Raw genomic sequence first — 22,327 nt, 5'->3', positions numbered from 1 at the left:
GATCTAAAGTGGGAGGGTCTGGGGCGCTGTGCTCTGCGCCCCGAGGACAATCTGAAACAACCCAATCAGAGCTCAGCCTCAAGTCACATGCGTTTCAAATATTTTCAGACCTAATATGTGACCCTGGACCGCAAAACCAGTCTTAAGTCGCTGGGGTATATTTGTAGCAATAGCCAAAAATACATTGCATGGGTCAAAATTTTTGATTTTTCTTTTATGCCAAAAATCATTAAGAAATTAAGTAAAGTTCATGTTCCATGAAGAATTTTTGCTATTTTTGAATTTTTGTTAATTGGAACATGTTCCTACTGTAATGAACTACACCTGTGGTTGCTCTGCTAGGATGCAGATGTGTGTGTGCAGGTGTCTTAACTTGATAACTGTGATGGCATATATCCACTAAAATGACCAAAACATTTAAAAGGCAGTGAAAAACTGGCTCACAAAAGTAAAGTAAACTCTGAGAACAACTCTAAGAGCATTTGTTTAAAGAAGTCAGAAAGAAACAAAGGGTTACTTTATTTAGTAAAACACATAGGGTGACTTTTCTATGTCGACTGGTTCTTTCAGTTTATGTGTCTCTGGCTCACAACAACTTTGTGTTCAGCTCTGACTTTCTGTATAAGCCTGACATCTAGTGGACATTTTAGGGTGTTAGTTTACAGACATGTCTGTTTTGCCCCTATATGGGGAAGCTGCAGACCTGGAGCAAGGCAGATCTATGGCCCAGACAGTTTTACGGCCCAGGCAGTTTTACGTCCCTGTTGTTCTTGATGTGTCCAGTAGGGGGAGAATGATGTACGGCGAAATAACATAATTCAAATCAACGCACGACATTTACACATTAATACACGTCCCATTCATAGATGTAGTTTTTTTTGTGTGTGTGAATTTAAATGCTACATTAACATAACAGATAGATCATGTAATAATGCACTAATGACACTTAGTTATAGATATGATTTTCACTGTTGGCATTCATACCCCACAAAGGACAACTGAATTGCAATTAAATGTAGGCTAATGTTTTTGTAAATTGAAAAATTAATACACAGTTGGATCAGATGGACAATGTAATGTGATCAACTGTACCCTAGTTAACGTAGGTTTTCATATAGAGCGATTGTGTGATAAGTTACATTCAGATAATAACCAAATTTATCCCATCAGACACAGTGATATGGGCCATTGATAAAATATCTGTTATATACGCTACTGGTTGTCCTACAGCTACAGAACTTTATTTAGACAAACAGAATTCGCCCCTTTCTAAAATTCCAAGGCTATTTCGCCATCTGAGAAGAAAAAGACAACTTTTGTGAACAACAATTTTTTATTAACACCATTATTAATGACACACAGTGATGACCCTAGGGCTTGTCAATCTTCTTTAAGTGTTGTTCTATCCTCCTGTCAAAATGCTCCCTCTCACTGATAAAAAAAGGCTAATTGTAAATAATATCAGGATGTCATGTTTGATCTTTTCCCTTTATATTATCCCTGCAATATCTTGTTCATGACAGGTCCTCCTTTCTCCTCAGCCTCAACAATTAACATATAATTAGCCAGCAAACAATTAAAATACTGTCTTAACTTTATATTAATAAAACATGATCAGTGTTGTGCAAGTTACTTCCAAAACGTAATACATTATATATTACTGTCTTGTAAAAGTAATTAGTTACATTACAATATTACTGTTTCTAAATTTTAATGCGTTACACTACTTTTAAGTTACTTTTGAGTTACTTTCATCAAAATATATAAGTTGTACAGTAAAAATACAGGTATGTGCCAAAAAGTAAGAATATCGAGGGAAAGTCCATTTATTTCAATAATTTGTTTCAAAAAGTGAAACCTGTATGTTATATTAGTTTACTACACACAAAGTGAAATATTTCAAGCCTTTATTTGTTTTAATTTTGATGATTATGGATTAAAGATAAAAAAAATCCAGTATTTCACAAAATTAGAATATTTAATGTGACCAATAAAAAAAACAGATCTTTATTACTGCATTATTACATGATCTATCTGTTATGTTAATGTAGCATTTAAATTCACACAAAAAAAAATCTAAATCTATGAATGGGACTTGTATTAATGTGTAAGTTTCCTGTGTTGATTTGAGTTATGTTATTTCGCCGTGCATCATTCTCCCCGAACTGGACACATCAAGAACAACAGGGGCGTAAAACTGCCTGGGCCATAAAACTATCTGGGCCGTAGATCTGCCTTGCTCCAGGTCTGCAGCCTCCCCCTACTCGTTTTGCACACGTCTCTTAAACACAGAACCAGAAAGGAAACACGGTTGGCGGGAAAGAGGGGGGAGGCGGGGTCTAAAGTGATCTTAAACTGCTGTTAGTGTGTCTGCATTCCTGCATTCCTGAAGACACAGTAAAATGGCTGAAGCCAGTGTTTTTTCAGTGGAGCAGTTCAGCTGTCCAGTGTGTCTGGATCTCCTGAAGGATCCAGTGGCCATTCCCTGTGGACACAGTTACTGTATGAGCTGCATTACAGACTGCTGGGATCAAGAGGATCAGAAGAGAGTCTACAGCTGCCCTCAGTGCAGACAGACCTTCAGTCCAAGACCTACTTTAGGTAAAAACACCCTACTGGCTGAAGTGGTGGAGAAACTGAAGAAGACCAAACTACAAGCTGCTGTTCCTGCTGGACCTGGAGACGTGGAGTGTGACATCTGTACTGGAAGAAAACACAAAGCTGTCAAGTCCTGTCTGGTGTGTCTGGAGTCTTACTGTCAAACTCATTTTGAGCGTCATGAGGAGTTTCACTCAGGAAAGAGACACAAAGTGATTGATGCCACTGGACGACTGCAGCAGATGATCTGCCATCAACATGATAAACTTCTGGAGGTTTTCTGTCGTACTGACCAGCAATGTGTTTGCATGTTGTGTGCTATGGATGAACATAAAAACCACGAGACTGTATCAACTGCAGCAGAGAGGACAGAGAAAGAGGTATGAACTGAAACAACACATTGATTTATTAATGTTGACTCTCCAAAGGTTTCTCTTCTATTCAGCTGTTATCGTGGATGCATCGTGTGATCTACACTCCCATCGGGTGTTATTTCATGATGCCTCTGTGCATTTGAGGTGAACTTTGCTCAGTTTGTCCCATCACTCAAGATTTCTACTATAACTGAACATGCATTTGCTGTTTTTCCTTCAAATTGCATTCGGTTTAAATGTCCATGTCTGCTTCACAAATAATTTTTGATTGCAGAATAATGATGAGAGTAATTACCATATATGCCTCTCTTTATATGTGAGGACATGTCTAACCTAAATTCATATTGTTAAAACTCCAAGAAATGCTTAAAAAAAAGGAAAGTATTTAATCAAGCATGCAACTATTTATGATTGGTAAATATTGTTAGTGTCTGTTTTGTTTTGTTTTTCTCCTCCAGAAACACTTGAAGAAGACACAGAGTAAACTCCAGCAGAGAATCCAGCAGAGACAGAAAGATCTTCAGCAGCTGAGAGAGGCTGTGGAGTCTCATAAGGTGAGTTTGGAGAAGAAGAGAAGTTTGAGACTCAGTTTGGACTCTCCTCTTTCAGTCCCACTGAAGCTGCTGTGTCTCTCAGGCTGTGAGGAAGCAGTAAGAGCTGATTGTGATGTGTGTCTAACAGCGCTCTGCACAGACAGCAGTGGAGGACAGTGAGAGGATCTTTACTGAGCTCATCCGCTCCATTGAGAGAAGCCGCTCTGAGGTGACACAGCGGATCAGAGATCAGGAAAAGGCTGCAGTGAGTCGAGCTGAAGGACAAATGAAGCGACTGGAGCAGGAGATTGATGATCTGAAGAGGAGAAACACTGAGCTGGAGCAGCTTTCCCACACAGACGATCACATCCATTTCCTCCAGGTAACAGAATAAAAAAAATAAAAAATAAATACAGTAGACTTTAGCAAGATCTTGTGTTAAAAGTGTTTAATTAACTGACATTGATTATTTGAACCACGATAAATGTGGGGAACTAATTTTTTCAAGAGGAAACATTTGGTAATGCACCCAAAAATAATTTTAAGCTCATTTATTGAGATATCAACCCCAAATTTAAAACAATTTATATTTGACTTTGATTTATGGCTTTAGAGTAAAATATGTTTTGGAAAATATGTCTTTCATATAATATTTTAAAGTAGTATTTTTGTGCATTTTTTTTCATGAAAATAAACCTTTTATAAAACTTTATTTTACTTTTTTTTCTACTTTAGCAGTAATCTGCCAAGCAGATTAGAGACTTAAGAGCTCCAAAGCATTTGAGATTTATCACGGTTTCAGTTTCAGAAATTTCATTTTCACGTCTATGCTTAAACAGTGGTTAACAGGTAATAACTAATTATAACTAATGCATAAATAAAATTTATAAAATGTAACCTAACCTACAAATATAAAATATACAATATAAAAATTATTTCCTCATATCCTCTCAATGATGCTTCATGAGACAATGAATCGTTATTCACATATTATTATTTATTTGTGTGTTTTAAGTGGGCAGCTAAAAAATTTTTTAGGCAGTCATGTTTGGAGGTTGGAACAAGAGTAAACTTTTAGCAAATCTGTCTCTTACTGAATATACTTATACTGTATATATCTTCAAATGTTTTTTCTGGCTTATTAATTTATATTCCTGTAGAGTCTTCAGTCTCTCTCAGCTCCTCCTGAATCTACACAAAACATCAGTGTCAGTTTCCACGTTTCTTTTGATGCTGTGAGAAAATCTCTCAGTCAGCTGAGAGACAAACTGGAGGATTTCTGCAAAGAGGAGATAAAAAATATATCTGGTAAAGTATTAGAGATTCATCTGCTCTCTGTAATGAGCCAAACATAATCTAATATCATATAGAAAACCTTAGAGCATATTAGAAATAGAGATAGAGTATAATATACAGTGCATTGAGAAAGTATTCAGACCCCCTTCAACTTTTTTCAAATTTATCTTGCAGCCTGATACTACAATTGTTTAAATTCAATTTTTTTTTCTCATTAAGCTACACGTTGTACCTCATAATGACAAAGTGAAAACAGAATTTTAGAAATGTCTGTAAATTTATTAAAAAACAAACAAACTGAAATATCACATTTACACAAGTATTCAGACTCTTTGCAACAACACTTGGAATTTAGCTCAGGTGTCATTTGATCATTGCTGAGATGTTTCTACACCTTGACTGGAGTTCACCTGTGGTAAATTAAATTGATTGGACATGATTTTATAAAAGGCCTCACAGCTGACAATGCATATCAGGGTGAAAACCAAGTCATGAGGTCAAAGGAACCACCTGCCCTGGTGAAAAAAAAAAACAGCATAGAAGGGCAAACATCTCTGCAACACTCCACCGATCTGGGCTTTATGGTGGAGTGGCCAAACTCAATCCCCTCCTCAGTGAAGACACTTGAAAACACACTTAGAATTTGCAAAGCAGCACCTAAAGGACCCTCAGACTGTGAGAAACCAGATTCTCTGGTCTGATGAACCCCAATTACAAGCATTATCTTTAAAGGAAATTAGCTCTGCTCATCACCTGCAGAGCAACATCCCAAAAGTAAAGTGTGCTGTTAGCAGCCGCATGCTGTGGGAGGAACTGGGAGACTGGTTGGGGTTAAGGGGAAAACTGAATGGAGTAAAGCACAGAGATATCGTCAATGACAACCTGTTCCACAGCACTCGGCACCTCAGACTGGGCCAAAGGTTCACCTTCCAACATGACAATGACCCTAAGCACACAGCCAAGGCAACACAGGAGTGGCTACGGGACAACTCTGTGAACGTCCTACAGTGGCCTAGCCAGAGCCCTGACTTGAACCCTATCGAACATTTCTGGAGAGACCTGAAAATGGCTGTCCACTGATTCTTCCCATCCAACCTGTTAACGATTGCCTTCGTAATAACTACAGTGTGTTTATCGTTATAAGCCCTTCTGATGCCAATCCTTGTATAGAGACACCAGGTTAGAAGTAAGCACCACACTTGTATGTTTTGTTTTGTTAGATAGTATAGTTTATTTAGGGCATGTTAACGCTGAAGACTTCTCTTTTCCTTTTTATTTGCAGTTAGGTTAGAGGTTTCATCAGGGGTGCCGCTAGGGAGGGGGGGGGGGGGGGGTTGGGTGGGAGTTAGGACAATTCTAAGGGCCCACACCCTGTAGGGGCCCCCAGAGATCTGCTTTTGTGTGGTAGGGGCGGCCCAACCTCATATTTTGTCATAGGGCCCAAAATTGCAAGCGGCGCCCCTGGGTTTCATTATAAGTTAGTTTGGGTTTTGTTATATAAATTTATTTCCTTTGGTGCCACTTGCATTTCCTTTTCCCTTGGGTTTATTTATTGATTTGTTTGGCTTTATTTTGATTTGTGTAAATATTTCACTGTACATATTTTGTATTTCATTCTTTGTTGAATTCTTCACTTTTGTACAATAAATTTCAGGGTTTGGCAGTATTTTTGTTTTGAGATTGGTTTCTTGCCATCATCATCTTGCCAAATTATTCACAATTTAAATGTTAGCTTTTACACCCTAGAACCACCATCAAAAGTCATAACACCAGGTGTGCAAAGCTTGTTGTGTCATACCCAAAAAGACTCAAGGCTGTAAATTGCTGCCAAAGGTGCTTCAACTAAGTACTGAGTAAAGAGTCTGAATACTTATGTAAATGTGATATTTCAGTTTTTTCTTTTTAATAAGTTTACAGATGTTTCTAAAATTTAGTTTTCACTTTGTCTTTATGAGGTACGGAGTATAGATAAAAAAAAAAAAAAATGAATTTCAACAACTGTAGTCAGGCTGCACCATAACAAAACTGAAATAAGTGAGGGGGGTCTGATTACTTTGTGAATGCACTGTATCTCTTTAAATGAGATTTACTCAGTTATATCTGTTATTTTTACAGACACTCAGAGTAACATTGTTCCCAGGACCAGAGAGGACTTCCTACAGTGTAAGTCACTAAATGAAACACACTCATGCTGTGTCCCAAATGTCCCCTTAAAGTATGTACTCTTTTGGTGAAGAAAAAGTACAAAATTTTAGTGTGTAGTAGAAGAGTAGGCAAGCTTTGGGACATACTATCACGTCACACTACTGCATCTTAAACTGGCCTGTCAGTCATCGTGTCACAGTTAACATCCTCCACATTTAATTTAATTTAACATACCGTATTGGAGAGAAAAGAAGTATAGCCAGTTGATCTGCTATTCATGAGTCTTTCATGCCTAAAACTCTTCTCATATTTTCTGCATAATGATGCACTTAAAAGTTAACAATCAAATCGGTGTTTACGAAAGTTCGCATTGTTGTTGCAGATAAAATATAACACAGATACCATTAAATATTTTTTTTTACCAGGTTAAATATTGATTATTAGTAACTTAGACCCCCTTTTTTAAACATCTCTACCTAACCGCCGGTCACACGCATCCGCCATGCTTGTAGTTTTTTAACACGTTTAATTTTTGTTTGTAGTTCTGGACTGAATTCTTTGCCAAAGCGCAATGCATTTTGGGCAATATTAGCCATTAGAGTGTGCACGCCCTGCTGAAAAAACCTGGTTTAAGCTGGAAGTAGCTGGCCAGGCTGGGAAAGTGGGCAAAACCCCTCTAAAACCAGCCTGGTTGACCAGCTAAAACCAGTCAACCATTCTAAACTGGTTTTAGCTGGGTTTTTTTTTGTTTTGTTTTTCTCAGCAAGGCGGATCCACACTTCAAAAATCGACCTGAAATAGTAGACCATCCGGGGACTTTTGTCATACTCTTTTCAGCATACTAAGCTTTGGGACACACTTATTGTAATTTCACATATTATTTAGGATGGATAGTATGAAGTATTGGGACGCAGGGTAAGATACTTCGTCTAACATCTATTTCTTGTCAAAGAAAACATGATCAGTTCACATTCATTATTATTAACAAGATGTTTTTGGGAGGTTATTAAAAAAGCAATCCCCTCTATACTTCCTATTGTTTCCTGTCTTGTCTATACTGTCCTGTCCAACAAAGGCCAAATATAACTTTAAATAAAGTACAGACAACTAATTAATTAATTCTTTAACTCCTGCATGTATTTATTCAATAAATTATTTTTTAAGAATTTTAAGAATACATATTCATATTAGAAGTTATGTATCATTAATCTTTACTAATTTTACAGGTTAAGATCATATATTCACTGTACTAACAGTTTTTCTGTGGAAGCTTATAATCGTTGTATGCACAGTCCTTCTGTGGAAAAATATGCATTAACTGTATCACATGTATTATTAACTCTCTGTGGTTTGAATGTTTGTTCTGAACAAAGTCCAAAGTACAGTCTACAGATGTTCCTGGATAATAAAGTGCAGAGAGGTGCAAAAATATGCAGAAAATATAACAGGGTCTCTAGGGCCACAAGCTAAATTTATAGAGAAAAACAGAAGTGAAACCGCACGTCTAAAGATCATTGTTTATAATCACACCTTTTATATTTCTTTTGGTCATGACTAATGTTCCTAATCAAAATTAGCCATAGAAGCTTTCTATAGACTTCCTTTTCTGTCTTTTTTTTTAGGGTATAAGAAATGCTAAACCTGCACCCTTCACTTCAGACTTCTAACTTCTAACTTCTCCTTTCTCTCTGCTCTCTTTCTTTTACTCTGATACTGGGTGCACCTAGACTGTCTAATATTTCTCTCAGATTTCTAATTGATTTTTTAATTCAACCTAGATCTCTAATTCGACTTTTCTAATTTGACTAATATTTTATTTGACTTTATTGGAAGAAGACTGACAAATGATTTAATCATTGACAACTTGGAACTGGGAATTAATATGTTTATTTCTTTTTAATCAAAATTGCATTTATTTTTCATAATAGGTCCAACAGTCATTTATGACGTGATTATTGTTTCTGTGTCTATTCTTATAATTGTTACAATTATTTTGGTACTCAAAGATAAAAATGTCTTTTGAAAACGTTACATTTATAACCCTTTTAACTCCACCCGTCTGATGTGGAATCAGTCATTTTCTGCATTTTCAATTTTTTCTTTAATTTACACTGAAGTTAAGATTGACAGGAAAGTGAGGAGGTGGGACTCAGAACATAACAAATTCTAAATGTCTAAAAGTTTAAAATTCTAACTCCTTTTTTCCTCCATCAGATTTCCATCGGTTCACTCTGGATCCAAACACTGTACATAAACTCCTCTATCGCCCTGACTGGAATGTAGAGAAAGAAGAAGTGGCTTACACTAGCACACGCCAGCCGTATCCTGATCATCCAGACAGATTTGATGTTTATCCTCAGGTGTTGTGTAGAGAGAGTGTGAGTGGACGCTGTTACTGGGAGCTGGAGTGGAGAGGGACTGTTGGTGTGTATATATCAGTGTCATATAAGAGCATCAGCAGGAAGGGATCTGGTAATGAGTGTTTATTTGGATATAATGATCAGTCCTGGAGTTTATTCTGCTCTTGCTTTAGTTTCTTATTCTGGCACAATAACAAAGAGACTAAACTCCCTGTTCCCTCAAGCCGCTGTAGAATAGGAGTGTATGTGGATCACAGTGCAGGAACTCTGTCCTTCTACAGCGTCTCTGACACAATGAACCTCATCCACACAGTCCAGACCACATTCACTCAGCCGCTCTATCCTGGGTTTTATGTTTGGGGAACAGTCAAACTATCTGAAAAAAAAATGATGCTGTGATTGTATACCAATAATATTGTCAAATCACATCAGCAGCCATGACACGTTATAGTATCTCAAGGAAAATACATTTTGCTTTTGAAAGACAGCGACAGCTTGTCGTTAAATATTGTTTTTCCTTAAACAAAAACATATCAGCCATTAAATCACTGATCTATAGTAAAATCACCAATATAAAACTCAAGAGCTTAAGGGAATATTTGCATCACTATAGACCTTTTTTCTGAATAAAGGATGAGTGCCGCTATTACAAATTCAACCTTGCGATTGGATGCTCTTTTGTTTCCGGTCTCCATAGGAATTCAATCAAATTGTTGCCCATTTGTTTTTAATGTAGCTAATGTTGGCAGCTTCGTGTCATCTACACACTCATTAAACTTTGAGGAGTGAGGCACTGACAAATGCAGTCATGGCTTCATAGCACCATCATTTTGCAATGCTGCAATGTGCTTTTTAAAAATATTTAAATAGGTTTAACATTAGTTTAACAGTTTGGAACATATGCTAATATGACTAGAAATTCAAAGCATCCTTCCAGTTAAGAGTCAGGTGTGACTTCCATGTTCAGGAAAAACATCTAGTATCTTGACATGAGAATACTCATTTTGAAGTCTAAGTTGTAACTATATGTGTTACACACTGTTATTTCTATCAGTCTGGAGACATTCCATAGGCATAATGGTTTTTATACTGTACAAACTGTATTTTCTATGCCCTTATTCTAACTCTACCACTCGCAGAAAATGTTCTGCATTTAAAAAAAAAAACATTTTAAAAACAGTGTTTAGTATGTGTTTTTTATGTTGTATTACCAATATAAGTATACACATTTGTGTCCATGTATTCAAGCTGTTACATGCATATTTTTTTTTTCTGTGCTCTTTGTTCTTCTATGTTACTCTTGCTCCTCTTGCTGTCTGCTTGACAGCCTCATGAGTGCCACCTGAATCCTGTTTTAGATCGTTAAGTGTTGTACAAAGGAACCCAGAGAATTGACCATGTGCACTGAGCGTTCTTTAGAACTTCCGCATGATGATAAGCAGCTCATAGCAACTTCCGCTGAAGCTCGTTTTATATGTGTTATATAGGTGGACACTCTTGAGACTCCTCTACTGCCTCGTTCTCATCAGAAACTGAGAAAATTATAATTACACCATCATAAATAATGATAGCAGCATGAACATTCAGTTTCATATTATTTAACAACATATCATTTAAAAGTCGAGCCTGTAATCCCAGGAGAGTACCTGCATAGTTGTACATTTAAATGCTGACAGCTAAACACTATCATAACGTTAGCTAGCTAGCCATACTTCTCTTCGAAGACATCCTAATTGTATTGTTGATAATCAGTAACTTGCCTTCATAGTCATGAACACATTTTTAAAATCTGGTAATATTTTAAAGCCTTTATTATTTTTCAACTCTACATCTGTGCAATAAAATTCACTTCATTCATTCATAAAGATGGGAAATAATGTATTTTCACAGAAAAAAAAAACGTATTTTTTTAAGATGAAAATGACATGAAACTACCTGTATAACCAGAAGATGGCAGCAGAGGATCAATCATTGGCTGCAGCTGCCATTTCTACTCCTTAGTTTTTTCAAGAAGTCTTGCTTTTCCATTTATTATAAAATTACTAGTATAATAAATTGTAGTACGTTTACCGCACTGAAGTATATAGTATAGCAAGTGCAGAAAGTCATTAAAATAAATAAATAAGCTCAGACACAAAAAGCCTATAAGGCTGAATTATTTAAATACTTATATATAGTTCACTACAAATTAAATAAGTTAAATATTAATTATACTTAATAATGCACTCAATATGAATCAATATGAATTTGAAATATTTTATAAATATATTTTATATATATAATCTAAAACAAGGAAGTAATCTGTGCAATGGTCAATTCAAGTCAAGGAAGAGAGACAGATGCTTTCCTGTTCGATAGACACTACCATCTTCTAGTCCCTTTGCCACTGTTTTCTATAGTGTGTATGTTGCCTTGCTTGTATTGTTTCAGCTAACTTTTAAATACCTGAGATTTGAGATCAGTCTGAGCTGTGCAGTGTGTGAGCTATGCAAAATGGTGTCTACGTCAGATGTTATATTATGTTATTCTTTTAATTTTCTCACTATTCTAAATCATTTATGCAGGAAACATTTGTAAGTAGGTGGATGCCTTTTTTGTTTTAGAACCATGTTTTCTCATGTGTTTAATAGAGAGAGAGAGTCAGATCATTGTTGATGTGTTTGGCTTTTCCCTTTTGGCCTTTGTTCATTTGCATCCCACAATTTATAATAAAACTATATTATTAGTATTTTTTTGTTTGAAATCTGGTTTCATCAAGCTTTTGTGTCTGCCCTGTGACATTAAACAGGTCCAGATCTACTGAACCTCTTGAAATGCCTCATGAACTTTGGCAATTTGAAGACAGTTGTGGTTTGGGTTGCTAATATCGCTGTTGTATCTATGATACAGTAACAACTATGATCTGTTAATATTGCATAATGCATAAACATGCTCTGACTAGTTAAAGATTGCCAATGTAATGAAAAGTTGTAATTAAAAAAAAATGAATTTTTAACACCTTAGGTCATGTTATATCAAGACCATAACTTTTCCCAGATAAAAATAAAGTATACTGGTATAACAAAAGCATACTTAAGTATCATTGTAAATATACCTTTGAATAGTAGTAAATATGAGGTAGACATATAGTATACTTTCTTACTTTAATATACTGTAAGTATACTAATAGCATGTTTAAAAGTATAGTTGACCCAAAAATGAAAATTCTGTCATCACTCACCCTCATAACCTTCGTTCATCTTCGGAACACAAATTAAGATCTTTTGGATTTACCACGGTCAATGCACAGAAATGTAGTAAGGACATCGATAATATAGTCCATGTGACTATCAGTGGTTTGAACATAATTTTGTGATTATATCACAATATTTTTTGTGCACAAAGAAATCAAAAAGAACAATTTTATTCAAGAATGCCACCATTCATGAGAGTACCATGATGCTTACATGTGCATTTTTTCAGCTTGTAAACAAGGTGCAAAACATATGTGAGCTATGTCAGCAGTGAATGGTGGCGGCTCTTGGATTTCATAAAACATATCTTAATTTGTGTTTAGAAGATTAACAAAGGTTTTACGGGTTTGGAATGCCATGAGGGTGAGTTATTAATCCTCAAGGGTCGAAGAGGCAGACTCAGACATGTACATTCATGCTGCTCACATATTATTGTAGCTCAGTTTGTGCTGATTACAGTGTAATCAGACTTTAGACACTGAAAATCACACACGTCAGGGCATGTCAAAATTTTCCAGGGCCCCAAAAACCCCTCAGACCCCAGAAGGTTATTGCCAGATTTTAAATTTTTGGGTGAACAATCCCTTGAAACTTTTTTTTTTTTTTTTTTTGTAATTTCTAAAAGTAACACATTGTCAGTGTGAGACTGACACCTTGTGGGCAGTTCAGTATGTGAGTTTAAAGACTTACAGACACACCTGTTTTGCACACGTCTCTCAAACACAGAACCAGGAAAGTCAGTTTAAAGAAATTGAAAATAATCTGCTGTTGAGCTGTTGTTAGTGTATCTGTATTCTTGAAGACACAGTGAAATGGCTGAAGCCAGTGTTTTTTCAGTGGAGCAGTTCAGCTGTCCAGTGTGTCTGGATCTCCTGAAGGATCCAGTGGCCATTCCCTGTGGACACAGTTACTGTATGAGCTGCATTACAGACTGCTGGGATCAAGAGGATCAGAAGAGAGTCTACAGCTGCCCTCAGTGCAGACAGACCTTCAGTCCAAGACCTACGTTAGGTAAAAACAACATGCTGGCTGAAGTGGTGGAGACACTGAAGAAGACCAAACTACAAGCTGCTGTTCCTGCTGGACCTGGAGACGTGGAGTGTGACATCTGTACTGGAAGAAAACACAAAGCTGTCAAGTCCTGTCTGGTGTGTCTGGAGTCTTACTGTCAAACTCATTTTGAGCGTCATGAGGAGTTTCACTCAGGAAAGAGACACAAAGTGACTGATGCCACTGGACGACTGCAGCAGATGATCTGCCGTCAACATGATATGCCTCTATTGGTTTTCTGTCGTACTGACCAGCAGAGTGTTTGCATGTTGTGTGCTATGGATGAACATAAAAACCATGAGACTGTATCGACTGCAGCAGAGAGGACAGAGAAAGAGGTATGAACTGCAATGACACATTAATGTATTAATGCTGACACTTCAAGTGTTTCTCTTCTATCCAGGTGTATCATGGGTGCAACATGTGATCTACACTACACTTACATTAATCTATGACTCCTTCATGTGTGAGGACTTCATGTCTAACCTAAATTCAAATAATATTCTCAAAACTTGAGATACAGTATGCTGTATAAAAGAAGAACATTTTACATGATGAATTTGTAACAGTGTTATGTAATTAGTCTCAGGTTATTTTATTTATTTATTTTTTTCTAGAAACATATGAAGGAGACGCAGAGAAAACTCCAGCGGAGAGTCCAGCAGAGACAGAAAGATCTTCAGCAGCTGAGAGAGGCTGTGGAGTCTCATAAGGTGAGTTTGGAGAAGAAGAGAAGTTTGAGACTCAGTTTGGACTCTCCTCTTTCAGTCCCACTGAAGCTGCTGTGTCTCTCAGGCTGTGAGGAAGCAGTAAGAGCTGATTGTGATGTGTGTCTAACAGCGCTCTGCACAGACAGCAGTGGAGGACAGTGAGAGGATCTTTACTGAGCTCATCCGCTCCATTGAGAGAAGCCGCTCTGAGGTGACACAGCGGATCAGAGATCAGGAAAAGGCTGCAGTGAGTCGAGCTGAAGGACAAATGAAGCGACTGGAGCAGGAGATTGATGATCTGAAGAGGAGAAACACTGAGCTGGAGCAGCTTTCACACACAGACAATCACATCCATTTCCTGCAGGTAACGGAGATATAGAAAAATTGATTATTTGAGCCACACAGTTTTATTGAGTATACAGTAAGTTTCACAGTAAGTGTTGTGGTCTTTGCAGGTTTCACTCAGGTACGCTACACTAATGAGGTTACCAAATGAAACATGGTATTAAAAAACCCTCTGGGGTCTGAGGGTGTTTTGGGGCCCTGAAGAAGTTTTGACATGCCCTGACATTTGTGCTTTTTTTCAGTATCTTAAAACATTTTAATGGTTAAAGTCAGATTACATTGTAATCAGCACATATTGGGCTTCAATAATATGCAAGCAACATTAATGTGCATGTTTGTGTTTTTGAGAAAACTATGTTTATGCGTGGTTATTGAAAATCTAAAGTTTTGAAGTCACTGAAATAAGGCAATGAAGCACATACAGAACATTTGTCATCAAGACTGTTGAGAATTGGATGTGGTAGGCTAAATTTTTTTCAACCAAATGATGTGAAAATCATCTCGTTCACTCGTTCAGAGAAAACAATATATTGATGTAAATTTTCCAAAACATGTTTTGTGATCGAAAGGGATTATTCATAGGTGTGGCAATGACCCATGAATATTTAGCAATTCACACCTGAGAGACAAAAGAGCCCTCCCTAATGGCCCCATCAATGACTGACTTGACTATAGCAGGTAAGAGACAATGTAAGAAGATTCAGAGAATGTAGTTTTAGATAATTTGTATTTTATTTACAACACTGTATAACCAAAACATACATAATGAAAGTCAAAGACACATTATTGAGCTCCCTCATCTAACCACACAGATGTGCACAGACTTTGTGGCATTTCTGAAAACGTCTTCTGAATTCTGTTCAACAAATGAAACAAGTACATCTTACCTGATATTTAAGTGCATGCACTTAAAAAAAATTACAAAAAATAGTCAAAAACTTGTTTTACACTAGAATATCAGTGTAGTTGAACATCTGAAGTTTGTAGCGCTCTCAGAGGAAAACAATTTGAAGGGACTCAAGGGAAAGACAGCATCTGTTGAGCAGGTTTCAGATCACTTAAAAAAAAAAAAACATGATCATATCAGGGTCATCTGTCAGTATACAGTCATAGACTCTAGCATTTGTACTAATGTAAAAAAGGACATGTTATATCTGAGAAACTAATAATTATCGTTTAGCACTATATTACTAATAAACACAATGTAAACATACATTCAGTGTAAGCACTCATATCCTCATATCCATCCTGCTGGGTTTGCGTTGCATCACGTCCTTCTTCTGATTGAGGTAAATATTAGTCTTATTCCTCACAGCACTTCTTCAGTCAGAAACAAACTGTAACCAAGATGAACTTGAAGTCATGTTGCTTTGTTTGCGGTGATGTGGGAGTTTCCTCGAGTACAGATACTCCGGTCCTTGCCGCGCTTGTAGCACATGGCTAATTTGAATACCAAAGGGATTTCGCTAGTGGGCTGATCAAATTAAAAATAATTAGCTGCAACTGGATAGACTAGACATCTCCTTGGTTTCATAAAGATTACTTTATCACAGAATATTTGTTTTCAATAAAACTTACTTCGTTTAAAAGCATAAATCTCAAGCTTTCTGTAGATACCACTTTTCTGTTTGTGTGCCGAGTATTCACCGAGTCTGAACGATTTAAGTGATGCATTTCTAAAAGCAGTTCGCGGAGACAGAGAAAACAGAAATCACCCTGTTTGTTTTCTTTATTCTAAAAAAAACCACAACGCTCTGTTGCTCTTGTGAGTGTGCACAAATAAAAGTACACACTTAACAGTTTACAATGATGTATAGCTTTAATTTGTATGACTGAAACCGACAGAGTATTTTTAGTGTCTTTTGCGCTGATCTAAAAAAAAATGAGCTGGTATCGCCGGCGATACAGCCGACCTCAGGGAGTTTTAATAGAGACTACAATCATTTAATTGACCAAATTATTAATCACTAATATCATGGTCAAAAGACTGTGAAAGAAATTATTAATTATATAAGTGTATGTAGTGTACATTCCCTATCAGTTGGTCTCTCCGAGCCATGTCGGAGACTGATGAATTAGGATCTTGCTTAGAGAGACCAATCTACTTAGAGCGTAAACTAAATGAGCCAATGCACATTGGCATGTGATGATTGCATCCAGCTGCTGCTGATCACAGCATGAATAGGCAGCAGGTGCAGCACATAGTTAGCTTTTCACTTCGGATCTGATCTTCAAGCAAGATTGTAAACTGCGAGTCGAAAGAAAAAGATACTCTTCTACAGCTTGTGTGTTAGTTCCTTTTTCGAGTGCGAAAGCGCACATAAGGCTGCACTACCCCCTTTTGTGGTGCCATGGCCATCTGCCCTGTCTGCCTTAGCACATAAAAAGCAGTTTCTAAAAGAGCTTCACCGGTGGATGTCTTTATAAAGACGTGGTGAACATGCCCTTCCACATGTGTGCTTCTGCATGCGGCCGTTACCTGGAGCCGGGTGACGGCTCACCTCACTGTCTGGGCACTAAGCGCACCGAGGCAGCGTTAGTGGATGAGTCATGCTCTCATTTTTTTGGGAGGTTGACCTTTAGCGAGTTGTGGACCAGACTCTGCTACCTGTAAAGGGGCGGGGTGCCAGTTCCTCTCCCGAGATCTACTGTCCCCCCTGGCAAATGCCAAGAGGGCTCTACGTCTGGCAGAGAGCTGACTAGTCTTATGGTAACGGTGAGGAACCCCCCAACACCAAGGGTTCCTCCTTCTCTCTCTCTCTGGCGGTCAGCTGTTGCCGGGGCCGCCAACAAAGGATGTAATAGAGCTAGTCCCTCCAGTCGATATGAGGACAGGGTTTTACAGCCTCAGGATGGTCTATACTCCCATCACATGTCACAACTCGCCCGTCTCCTCCTCCTCTGGAGTCAGAAGCATCTGAGGTTGGTTTGTGCCATTCACATTCCAGGCTTGCACAAGCGTGTCACAAGCTGCACTTCCCAGAGAATGGAAATTCCATCCCCAGATGGTCCAGCTGATCTGGAGACGTTTTGAGGAGGCTCAGGTAGACCTGTTTGCCTCTCCAGAAATGTCCCACTGTCAAATGCACTGGCACTCAGCTGGCTGCGGGGCCTGCACAAATATGCGTTTCCCCACTGAGCCTTCTCACACAGACACTGTGCAAGGTCAGGGAGGACGAGCAGCAGGTCCTGCTAGTGGCGCCCTACAGTGAGGACCCCCGAAGATACCCGATCAGAATTGTGCTCTCCTACTTGCAGCAATGGTTGGAGCGAAGGCTGTCCCCCTCAACCTGTACAGTCTATATGACCTCCATGGTTCGGGCCGGCAGATTCCCAGGTAACACTGAGGCCCTGGTGCGGTTATGTACGCAAGGTTCCCACTACTCCCTTCTGAGACCAGGTGGTGAGCCTGCAAGCACTGCCCCTGGAGGAGCCAGACCCAGCCCTAGCTTTGCTTTGTCCTGCCCATGCCCTAAGATGCTACATTGACTGGACGCAAAGCTTCAGGAACTCAGACCAGCTCTTTGTCTGTCACGGTGGGTGGCAGAAGAGGAATTCCGTCTCCAAGCAGAAGATGGCCCACTGGATTGTGGATGCCATCACCCCGGCTTAACACTAGAAGTGTTGCATCCTCCTGGGTGCTGGCTCAGGGTGCCTGGCTGGGCGACCCCTAACACGTTCACTAGGTTCTATAGCCTTCGTGTAGAGCCGGTATCCTCCTTTGTTCTGAGTGGCCACCGCTGGGGTCGGCTTGCTAAAACTGCTCCAGAGTGTCCTTACAACAGACCCCCCTGTCAAGCTCCTCCATCCCCTCAGCAACCAGACATAGCGGAGTGTCCAGTGCCAGGCCCTCACTTGATGAATCCTTGAGAACCAGTAGAGGGCTGGGTTCCATATGAGAGACCTAAGTGGATGCCATATGTGTACAATTCTACAGTATAGCCTCAGGGGCCGTGTTTCCCCGGCAGACCATCTGCCATTACAAGAGGGTTCAGTCATCTCCAATCTTTCGTATGTTCCTGAAAAATGAGTCATGTGTAAATGCTTCCGAAACTTCCTACGGGAAGGATGGGGCTCCGCACGTTCCCAGTGCTCAAGCCTAACTGAAGTGGGTAGTGCTATGATATACGGTGATTGGTATTCTTGTTGCAAGCCACGGCCTAGGCCACAAAGGGGGTGCAGGAGGCTCGCACAGGATACTGGAGGGGGGCAGCAGCCTTGGCGCTTTGGTAGGGATCCCAATTCATTGGTCTCCAACCTGACTTGAAGAGACCGACTGATAGGGAACATCTCGGTTATGTATGTAACCCTCGTTATTTGAAGGAGGGAACGTAGACGTCACGTCCCGTCGCCACAGCTGCTGTGCCAACGCTGAACGGCCCGGCCCGGCTCGGCTCGGCTCCTCAGCAAAAACCTGATCACTCTGTGATCAGCGGCAGCTGGATGCAATCATCGCATGCCAGTGTGCATTTGCTTGTTTCATTTACACTCGAAGTAGATTGGTCTCTCTAAGCAAGATCACAATTTTTCGGTCTCCGACATGACATCTTCGTTCCCCTTCTTCAAATAACAAGGGTTACGTAACCAAGACATATTTTTGCATGCATTTGCATCTTAGATTTTTTTCTAGTTCATTAATTTTTATTCCATAGAGTCTTCAGTCTCTCTCAGCACCCCTTGAATCTACAGAAAACATCAGTGTCAGCTTTCAATTTTCTTTTGATGGTGTGAGAGAATCTGCCTGCCAGCTGAGACACAAACTGGAGGATTTATGCAAAAAGGAGATGAAAAAGATATCTGGTAAAATATTAGAGATTCATCTGCTCTATACAGGTAATCATTTTCTCTCTAACTGTGTGAGTGTTTATATCTGTTATTTTCACAGTCACTCACAGTAACATTGTTCTCAGAACCAGACAGGACTTCCTGCAATGTAGGTTCGCTAACAAATACAATGACACACACTTACATACTTTAACTAGAAAGTTTAGTTTGAAATGGTAGAAAATATTATTCATGTTCACATTCATTATTAATCATGAGCAGTGTAGACAAAGTTATTAAAAATACTGTAATTTACTTTGAATTACTAATTACTTCTAAGTTTGTAGATTACTTTATTAATAACATTTAATACTATTTTAATAATTAATACTCAGTTAATTGAATTTTTTTTTTTCATCAGATTCCCATCAGTTCACTCTGGATCCAAACACTGCACATAAACTCCTCCATCTATCTGAAGGGAACAGAGTGGTGACTTACACTGACACACTCCAGCCATATCCTGATCATTCAGACAGATTTGATGTTTATCCTCAGGTGTTGTGTAGAGAGAGTTTGTGTAGACGCTGTTACTGGGAGCTGGAGTGGAGTGGGAGTAATAGTGTGAGTATATCAGTGTCATATAAGAGCATCAAAAGGAAGGGATCTGGTAATGAATGTGTGTTGGGGTATAATAATCAGTCCTGGCGGTTGTCCTGCTCTTCCTCCGGTTTCTCATTCTGGCACAATAAAAAACAGACAAAACTCCCTGTTCCCTCCAGCTGCAGTAGAATAGGAGTGTATGTGGATCACAGTGCAGGAACTCTGTCCTTCTACAGCATCTCTGGCACAATGAACCTCATCCACACAGTCCAGACCACATTCACTCAGCCGCTCTATCCTGGGTTTAATGTTTGGGGAACAGTCAAACTATTTGATCTGACAACATAAATATAGACTGTGATTCTCTGTCAATAATGTGTCTCAGTTTGGTTCACAAAAAAAGAGTAGAGGATCTAATTGTAAGCAGTATCTTTATTAACAGATAACAAAAACACTGGTGAATAGAAAAGCAAACCACATATAGACAAAAACCAACCAAGAACTGAACCAAATACACAAGACAATGAGAGATTAAAGGTTGTATCAGCGATTTCTAGCCTAAAACATAAAGTGTCAATTTCAGCTTACCTTTCTTCACGATCCGCTCGCTGCCTGCCCCATAAATTGTCTGTGAAAAAACCGCGTCTCTCTGGTCAGCCTAGGGTCCGAGATATGCCAAAAAAAAACAATCGGCGCTATCAACACACCACAGATAACCAAACAGTGTTCCAACCAATCAGCGTCAGGGGTTTGGTGTTGTGGACTTTCCTACTGGTGCAGGGATGTGAGGGAGGCGGAGCGAAAGTCCACAACACCAAACCCCTGACGCTGATTGGTTGGAACACTGTTTGTTTTTGTGGGGAAAGGTTGGTAGTGCCGATTGTTTTTTTGGCATATCTCGGACCCTAGGCTGACCAGAGAGACGCGGTTTTTTCACAGACAATTTATAAGGGCAGGCAGCGAGCGGATCGTGAAGAAAGGTAAGCTGAAATTGACACTTTATGTTTTAGGTTAGAAATCGCTGATACAACCTTTAAACAATAGCAACTAAGGACACAGGGAAAGAAACTAAACTCAAATTAATCAAAACAGACAAGAGCTGTGTTCCAATTCAGCACTCCATTCGCAGACTGATTGCATCACAGCAGCATGACAAAGACTTCTCCCAAGTCTAAGTCTCTTTAAAATGCAGGCTCGAAATGCATCTTTTGTTATTTTCTGGGCTGTGAAGAATACAAAAGATCCTTTGCAGCCCAAACTATCTCAAGAATCATTGTGTGCTGGTGACAATGTGATTTCTTGAAAGAAATAGTCAATTTACATCTTTAAATGTGTGTTGGGTTTCAACCTAATTAAACATAGTGTTGACATAATGTTGTTGAATCACATCTTTTAGCTACATGACGTTATGGTATCTCAGGATAATAAATGATTTCAAATGATTAAAAAAAAAAAAAAAAAAAAAAAAACATGACTTTTGAAATGGCTGCATACAACTGTATAACTGATGTGACCAACCAGAAAAAAAACGTGGGACTTCATCATCAGCATCAGCCTCACAATGGGAATGGCATTCTATTAAACTTTATTCAACTTTAACTGCTACTGATGTACTGTAACTGTCTTCTACAGGAAAATAGCTGATTTCCTATATGTTTTACGGTATGTGGCATTGTAATTGTTTCTGTATATCATTAAATGCCAAAAGCAACTCTTCTCCTGTTATTTTTTATTTTTTTTTAATGACATTATTTTTGTACCTAAATTATCCATTATGCCATCCTCTTTATTGTTCCTTAGCAAGCAAAGTGCATTTTTTGGTTATGGCAGTTAGCACTTTTACACTTCCTTTCGCCATTGCTGTTTCATCAGCAACTGATGCTTAAAGTCCCTAATTATTATATCTATCGTCTCTTATTTCATATTATCCCTAAACTGTCACTGTATGAAAATACATAAAAGTACTATTATAATAAAGTAACAGGTTTAATTATAGTCATAAAGTTAACTGATAAATATCTGCAACAAAAATCATCAGAATAAAAAGCTCACAGCAGTATTTGATCACTGTATTACAATGGCATTATTAATGCTTTCACACTGAAGATTAATGTTTTTGTATGACCTCTTCAGCTGTATTTGAAGAGTACACCTAACCCTAACACGTTTTACCACTCCATTTATTACAATGATTTAATGTTTTATAGAGTTTTAAGTGTTTTACATGTTTTTAGTCCATTTTATTTATCTTAACATTTTAAAGTGTGTGTGTCTTTAATAAATGTATGGCTGGTCCGTCATGTGACTAGACACATG

The 22,327-nt window shown here is 38.5% G+C and overlaps 2 protein-coding genes across 2 annotated transcripts; both read left to right on the top strand.

Moving 5' to 3' along the window:
- Nucleotides 1-2,402: 2,402 nt before the first annotated feature.
- On the top strand, nucleotides 2,403-12,000 carry LOC141289191 (tripartite motif-containing protein 16-like). Its single transcript, XM_073821290.1, has 6 exons — nucleotides 2,403-2,978; nucleotides 3,431-3,526; nucleotides 3,654-3,887; nucleotides 4,666-4,813; nucleotides 6,917-6,964; nucleotides 9,161-12,000. The coding sequence occupies exons 1-6, from the start codon at nucleotides 2,403-2,405 to the stop codon at nucleotides 9,703-9,705; spliced, it is 1,647 nt and encodes a 548-aa protein (XP_073677391.1). The 3' UTR covers nucleotides 9,706-12,000.
- A 1,276-nt stretch (nucleotides 12,001-13,276) lies between these two features.
- Nucleotides 13,277-21,666, top strand: LOC141289193 (tripartite motif-containing protein 16-like). Its single transcript, XM_073821292.1, has 5 exons — nucleotides 13,277-13,927; nucleotides 14,207-14,302; nucleotides 14,430-14,663; nucleotides 19,297-19,498; nucleotides 19,830-21,666. The coding sequence occupies exons 1-5, from the start codon at nucleotides 13,352-13,354 to the stop codon at nucleotides 20,357-20,359; spliced, it is 1,638 nt and encodes a 545-aa protein (XP_073677393.1). The 5' UTR covers nucleotides 13,277-13,351; the 3' UTR covers nucleotides 20,360-21,666.
- Nucleotides 21,667-22,327: the final 661 nt, after the last annotated feature.

Source organism: Garra rufa, chromosome 17, assembly GCF_049309525.1.
Source record: "Garra rufa chromosome 17, GarRuf1.0, whole genome shotgun sequence".
Classification (NCBI taxonomy): domain Eukaryota; kingdom Metazoa; phylum Chordata; class Actinopteri; order Cypriniformes; family Cyprinidae; genus Garra; species Garra rufa.
The sequence above is the reverse complement of the archived record's forward strand: the minus strand, read 5'-3'. Positions and strand labels throughout refer to the sequence as shown.

Coding starts and splice junctions, on each gene's coding strand:
- LOC141289191 (XM_073821290.1), top strand. CDS start 2,403: ATGGCTGAAGCCAGTGTTTTTTCAGTGGAGCAGTTCAGCTGTCCAGTG. Junction 3,527..3,653: donor AGGCTGTGGAGTCTCATAAG/GTGAGTTTGGAG, acceptor TGTGTCTAACAG/CGCTCTGCACAGACAGCAGT. Junction 6,965..9,160: donor CAGAGAGGACTTCCTACAGT/GTAAGTCACTAA, acceptor TTCCTCCATCAG/ATTTCCATCGGTTCACTCTG.
- LOC141289193 (XM_073821292.1), top strand. CDS start 13,352: ATGGCTGAAGCCAGTGTTTTTTCAGTGGAGCAGTTCAGCTGTCCAGTG. Junction 13,928..14,206: donor CAGAGAGGACAGAGAAAGAG/GTATGAACTGCA, acceptor ATTTTTTTCTAG/AAACATATGAAGGAGACGCA. Junction 19,499..19,829: donor TAATCATTTTCTCTCTAACT/GTGTGAGTGTTT, acceptor TTTTTTCATCAG/ATTCCCATCAGTTCACTCTG.